Source organism: Aplysia californica, unplaced genomic scaffold (genome assembly GCF_000002075.1).
Source record: "Aplysia californica isolate F4 #8 unplaced genomic scaffold, AplCal3.0 scaffold00091, whole genome shotgun sequence".
Classification (NCBI taxonomy): Eukaryota; Metazoa; Mollusca; class Gastropoda; order Aplysiida; family Aplysiidae; genus Aplysia; species Aplysia californica.
Genome location: NW_004797361.1, coordinates 77,817 through 83,791, shown reverse-complemented (window position 1 = coordinate 83,791; position 5,975 = coordinate 77,817). Strand labels below are relative to the sequence as shown.

At 42.8% G+C, this 5,975-nt stretch overlaps 1 protein-coding gene across 3 annotated transcripts in view; it reads left to right on the top strand.

Annotated features, from left to right (window-relative positions):
- Positions 1-4,307, top strand: part of LOC101845765 — a 130,851-nt gene extending 126,544 nt beyond the window's left edge. The window contains exons 3-4 of one of the 3 annotated variants that reach the window (XM_035968846.1): positions 120-1,603; positions 1,946-4,307. In XM_035968846.1, the coding sequence (XP_035824739.1) occupies positions 120-1,603; positions 1,946-3,467 (3,006 nt within the window). In that variant the 3' untranslated portion in view covers positions 3,468-4,307. Of the gene's footprint in view, positions 1-119 lie in introns of all 3 variants that reach the window. The other 2 variants (XM_005094885.3, XM_005094884.3) reach the window with 2 other exon arrangements.
- The last annotated feature ends 1,668 nt before the right edge of the window (positions 4,308-5,975 follow it).

Here is a 5,975-nt window from a genome sequence, read left to right as displayed (position 1 = left end):
ATATATATTTATGTTTGTTCTTATAACCTAACTTTCCCCACAAGGATGAATAACGTGCAGTTTTCTTTGTAGCTCTAAATAGTTATTTTACAATCCCTTTTTGTCTTTATTCCTTTCAGGCGACGAATGAGTCTCCATCCCCAACGGGAGCAGAAGACAAAGACCTACTCATCCCCTCCAAGGCCGGGAAAGACAACGCTGTGACGTCACCGGAAGAAGACACGGGGTCATCAGCTGACGTCAGCCAGGAGTCACGTGAACTACAGACTTCCGACTCGTCAGCATCCAAGATGGCTGCTGGCGAGGCCACGCCTGGCGGTAGTGACGTAGAGGACAAGGATACAGAGACTCAGCCAGAAGACGACAACGAGACAGACAATGAGGATAGTAACTCCGAGAATTCCGCGCAACAACAACAACCGGAGGTGGATAAAAGTTCTTCGTCTGATGCCGGGGAACTTTCAGGTGATCTTGTGGGGAAACGAGATGTGTCTGGTCTCGTCGATGACAAGCGATTTCTTCGAGGATTCAACCAGTTTGCTCGGCGAAGCGGCGTTGATGCCGTTCCGTCTGACGTAGACAAACGGTTTATGAGGGGATTCGGGAAGCGGTTCATGCGAGGATTTCGATCGGACAACGACGGGGAAGCGGAGAAACGATTCATGAGGGGTCTCCGTGATTCACTGTCAGCCAGCTCGCCAAACGACGAGAGCGATTCTTTTTGGAAATGGGATAGCTACTTAAACGTCCCCAACCACATGGATAACCTTCTACCTTTGGACTTTTCGACGCCAGACAGTGGACCCGGGGCAGACAAGCGTTTTATGAGGGGTTTCAGGAATTATGTGACATCTGGAGAGGACGAGAAGCGATTCATGCGCGGCTTCCACAAAAAAGACCCCATTCTGGCTGGAGATATATCGGATGTGGACCTGGCAGAAGACAAACGGTTTCTTCGAGGCTTGAACAACTACGCTAAAAAAGATTCCCTGGATGTCGACGGGATATCAGACTCAGCTGACAAGCATTTCATGCCCGGGTTGATAAAAAATTCGTCGTCATCGTCGTCTGATAATGTCGAAACGTCTCCGGATAAGAGGTTTATCCACGGATTACAGCTGTATTCTAGAAGTTATGGCGGACTCGGCGACTCCCCGGTTGAGGAAAAGCGCTTTATGAGGGGATTTGGTAAAAAGAACGAAGTTTATTCGGATGAAGAAGACTTACAAACGGTAGCAGATAAACGATTCATGCGTGGTTTCAACAAACGATTCATGCGAGGTTTCGGGGGTAAACGATTCATGAGAGGGTTCAATAAAAGATTTATAATGGGCCTGAACAACTACGCAGATAAACGTTTCATGCGAGGGTTCCAAAAGAAAGAGGATGCGTTTTCTGAAAGCGACGACGAAATTGTTGACGATAAACGGTTCATGAGGGGTTTTGGGAAAAGGGAACTGGTGGAAGGTAATGACGACGAAAAAAGATTTATGAGGGGGTTTGGGAAAAGGGATTTAATCGGAGACGATACAGATGAGAAAAGATTCATGCGAGGGTTTGGGAAAAGAGAATTGGTGGAAAGTCTAGGAGGAGAGGATAAACGGTTTATGAGGGGTTTTGGAAAGAGGGAACCCGTTGATGATGTTACTGATGATAAAAGATTTATGAGGGGTTTTGGAAAGAGGGAACCCGTTGATGATGTTACTGATGATAAAAGGTTTATGAGGGGTTTTGGAAAGAGGGAACCAGTTGAGGATGTTACTGATGATAAAAGATTTATGAGGGGTTTTGGAAAGAGGGAACCCGTTGATGATGTTACTGATGATAAAAGGTTTATGAGGGGTTTTGGAAAGAGGGAACCAGTTGATGATGTTACTGATGATAAAAGATTTATGAGGGGTTTTGGAAAGAGGGAACCCGTTGATGATGTTACTGATGATAAAAGGTTTATGAGGGGTTTTGGAAAGAGGGAACCCGTTGATGATGTTACTGATGATAAAAGGTTTATGAGGGGTTTTGGAAAGAGGGAACCAATTGATGATGTTACTGATGATAAAAGGTTTATGCGAGGTTTTGGGAAAAGACTTCCAACTGAAGACGATACAGAAGAGAAAAGATTTATGAGGGGATTTGGGAAAAGACTCCCAACTGCAGAGACTGAAAACGATACAGAAGAGAAAAGATTTATGAGGGGATTTGGGAAAAGACTCCCAACTGAAGACGACACAGAAGAGAAAAGATTTATGAGGGGATTTGGGAAAAGACTCCCAACTGCAGAGACTGAAAACGATACAGAAGAGAAAAGATTTATGAGGGGATTTGGGAAAAGACTCCCAACTGAAGACGACACAGACGAGAAAAGATTTATGAGGGGATTTGGGAAAAGACTCCCAACTGCAGAGACTGAAAACGATACAGAAGAGAAAAGATTTATGAGGGGATTTGGGAAAAGACTGCCAACTGAAGACGATACAGATGAGAAACGATTCATGAGGGGTTTCCAGGGGAAAAGGTTTATGCGTGGGTTCCAAAAAAAAGCTGACGAAATTAACGAACTGGAGAAAAAGTTCATGAGGGGTTTTAATAAGAGAAGTGCTGGGGAGCACCAGAGGACAAAGAGGGAGGTTCGATATGCCGATGTGGATGAAGGCGATTTAGTGGAAAAACTCTTAGAACAAGACCTATTCGGTGAACCCAAATCAGAGAAAACGGAGCTGTGGTATGACGAACCAATAATTTACCCAGGTGAAGTCAACAACGAGAAACGATTCATGAGAGGGTTTTCTAACTATGCCAAGCGAGGTGGATCAAGCCTTGGAGCTAATTTCGAAGTGGGAGATGATATTGTCAATGATGGGCCTGTCAATAAACGGTTTATGAGGGGATTCCAGAACTTTGTAAACATGGCCAGAAGAAGATACTCGTATCCTCGTGAAGGCGATTCTCAAGATAAAAGGTTCATGCGAGGTCTGTCTGCCTACAAACGTGGTGCAGGAGGGGACTCGTTAGACGAGGACATCAGCAAACGTTTTATCAAGGGGTTAGAGAGATACGCTCTGCCAGCCTCTAAGAGATTCATGCGCGGTTTACAAAACTGGCAGAAACGAAACTCCCTCGAGGGTTCGGGTGCGGACAAGCGATTTATCCGGGGGTTACATTTGTACCATAAACGAGGAGGCGACATGTCTTCTGTGGACAAGCGCTTTATGAGAGGGTTAAATTTGTACGCAAAGAGGTATCTGGGATGGGACATACCGGATTCTAAAAATAGATTTCCTGCCTCAAGCGTTTCAGTTGAACCTGTCCTAGAGGTGAGCCAGGAAGATGGGCCCTCGTCGGTGTGGGAGGGAGAATACGATCAGCCGAAGAGAGATTATATGTTCACATCAAGTTTGGGGAATTCCTCACCAAAATCTGGTTCAAGGCAGTTCATGAGTTGGAGGGGCGGAGACTACGTGCTTGGCTGACATGACAAATTATCACAGCTCCTTTCAGTTGACGTGTTGAATAACCTGAGTGTAACATGCAAGACAAAGATAGCGGTAAAACTAAGGGGAACATGATAGTGTGATAGTTTATATCATTTTTTTCCTTTCCGATAATATGTTTACAACGTTGTTGTTTTGTTTTTTTTTCTTATTGCTATTTAACGGACTTTTGATACTGCGTTCTAACGTGTTGGTTTTTTTTAAAGCAAAGCGTATATTCTAGCTTCTGGTGCTACTGAGTCAAAATCTGTTTCGCTTGTCTTGCGTTTCAAAACCTCTCAGTTTTCTGTCTCTGAGAATTGTCCCTGTTTTTTTTTTTTTTGTTTTTTGTTGTTGTTATATAAAATATCAATCTCTTATTTCACCAGTGTTTCAGGCTCCTATCTGAAAGTTTAAACTTAATGTTATTGCTCTCTATCTACTCTCGATCGAGCAATGTCCAAAAAACGTGAAATTCTATGGCAAACTATATATTCTAAAACAAAATTATACAATATTTGCGTGTTCGTTGTTTTCTCGTTTATCCAGCTTAATTGTGATGAATTAAAGAGGCTTCAGATTAAGTCAATTATAATGTAGGCTTTACATGTGTTCTCTTTTATGCCAGATGTGAAGGTTTTAAATGTTCGTTATATAGTATAAAGAGCAAGGCCTGCAAACTTTTGTGTCTTTCATGATAATGCATTGGGTCGAGACTACTCTAGTATTTTATTCACTTGAGAATAATTCAAAATAGTGCATCAAGAAAGGCACGGAACTGTTTTCTTCATCTGTATTGGACAGGGTCTCCAGCATTGTCTTGTTCCTTAATCAACGAAACACAAGCAAATAAAAAGAATGAAAGAAACAGACAATTCAAACAAATTGGAGAACAATTAAGATAATATACTTTTCTATCTAAATACCATTATGCTTAAGTCGAAGATACAATTAATACAAACCCATGATATTCCCGTATCTCACATTGACTTGTAAATGATATCAAACTGATCATTAGAAAAAAAGATAACTGTGGTATCAAGCTTGTCTAGACTGCGCTGACGACAAAAATCAATGCTCATTTTTTAAAAGTCCATGTAGACCAATTGTGTCACAACTTGGTGGAATCAGGCGCTTGTCAGTTTTTTGGACTTGTGGAGTTATTGGTATCATCTTATAGCTTGTTCAGTTGTTTTGCTATATGTGAAAGAAAATGCCCATCTATCTTGAATAGAAGTCTAGATATCTGAGATGGAAGAAGGTAGGGTCGCCTGGTTTCAAAGGTAGAAGTAGCGAGAAAATGGCCTCCAAAGTTTGGTTATTTCTATAGCTAGTTAGTCCGTGGAAACTGAAAACTTACATTTTGTGTGGCTTTAATCAACGTTTTTCAGTGAAACACACCCAGAAATGTGTACTTAATTGGACAACAGTGACGCAAGTCAAAAAAACAAAAATTCCACAAAAAACTGCCAAACTGTCTGAAAAATGTCAGTTTCTTCAATTTCATTAACTTGACTAGCACCTAATTTCACTACGCCTCACGAAAATTAATCCCTCCTTGGGATGCCTCATCATGAGAACGCTCTCAGGACCACGCCCCCTCGAAGGAGCCAGGTTAAATAACGTCATTTCCGTCCCCGAGAAGTAGAGTTAACTCTGGACTGAAATATTCCCTGTCCTGTCGCCAAACCCCTCCCTGCTATACACACATAGATACACTCACTCACACGTAAACAAATTCACACAGACACCTACTCACTCGCACACATACACTCACACACATTGACATACTCATAAACGCACACACATACACAGTTACACGTACACACATACTATACACAAGCATGCATACACTCACACAAACACACTCACACACTCACACACGTCATACGCACGCACGTCATACACACACGCACTCACACACAGAGAAAAACACACAGGTACACTCACAAACACACACACACACACACACACACACACACACACACACACAGTAACAAACACGTGTCCCCGCCTGTCAACCGTAACAAGGTATACATAATTTACTATCTAGTCCCATTGTTAAGCCCGGGTTCATCGTTTGGAACTGTTTCCCCTTGGGGATAGCCCAGAATTGTGTTTGCCTTTTGGAATGATTTTCCCCTCTGGTAGTTGCGGAAAAATAGAAGAAGGCGGAGAGGGGGGGGGGTTGGTGGGGCGTGGGGGTGTTAAAGCTGGTATCAAAGTATCAGAAAGCTCACTGAGGAGATTCAAAATAAAAACCAATTGAGCAGACGTTAGCAAATGCCACCCCCCCGACCCACCAGGCGTAGATGGGTAGTGGGGGTGTTAAAGCTTGTATCAAAATATCAGAAAGCTCATTGAGGAGGTTTAAAATAAAAACCAATTGGGCAGACGTTAGCAAATGCCACCCCCCTCCCCCGCCCATCTTTTCTTTTCTTTTCCTAAGTCACCCCCACCCCTTTTTTTTCTTTTTCTCAGTAAGCTCCTCCTCCCCCAATCATTCTC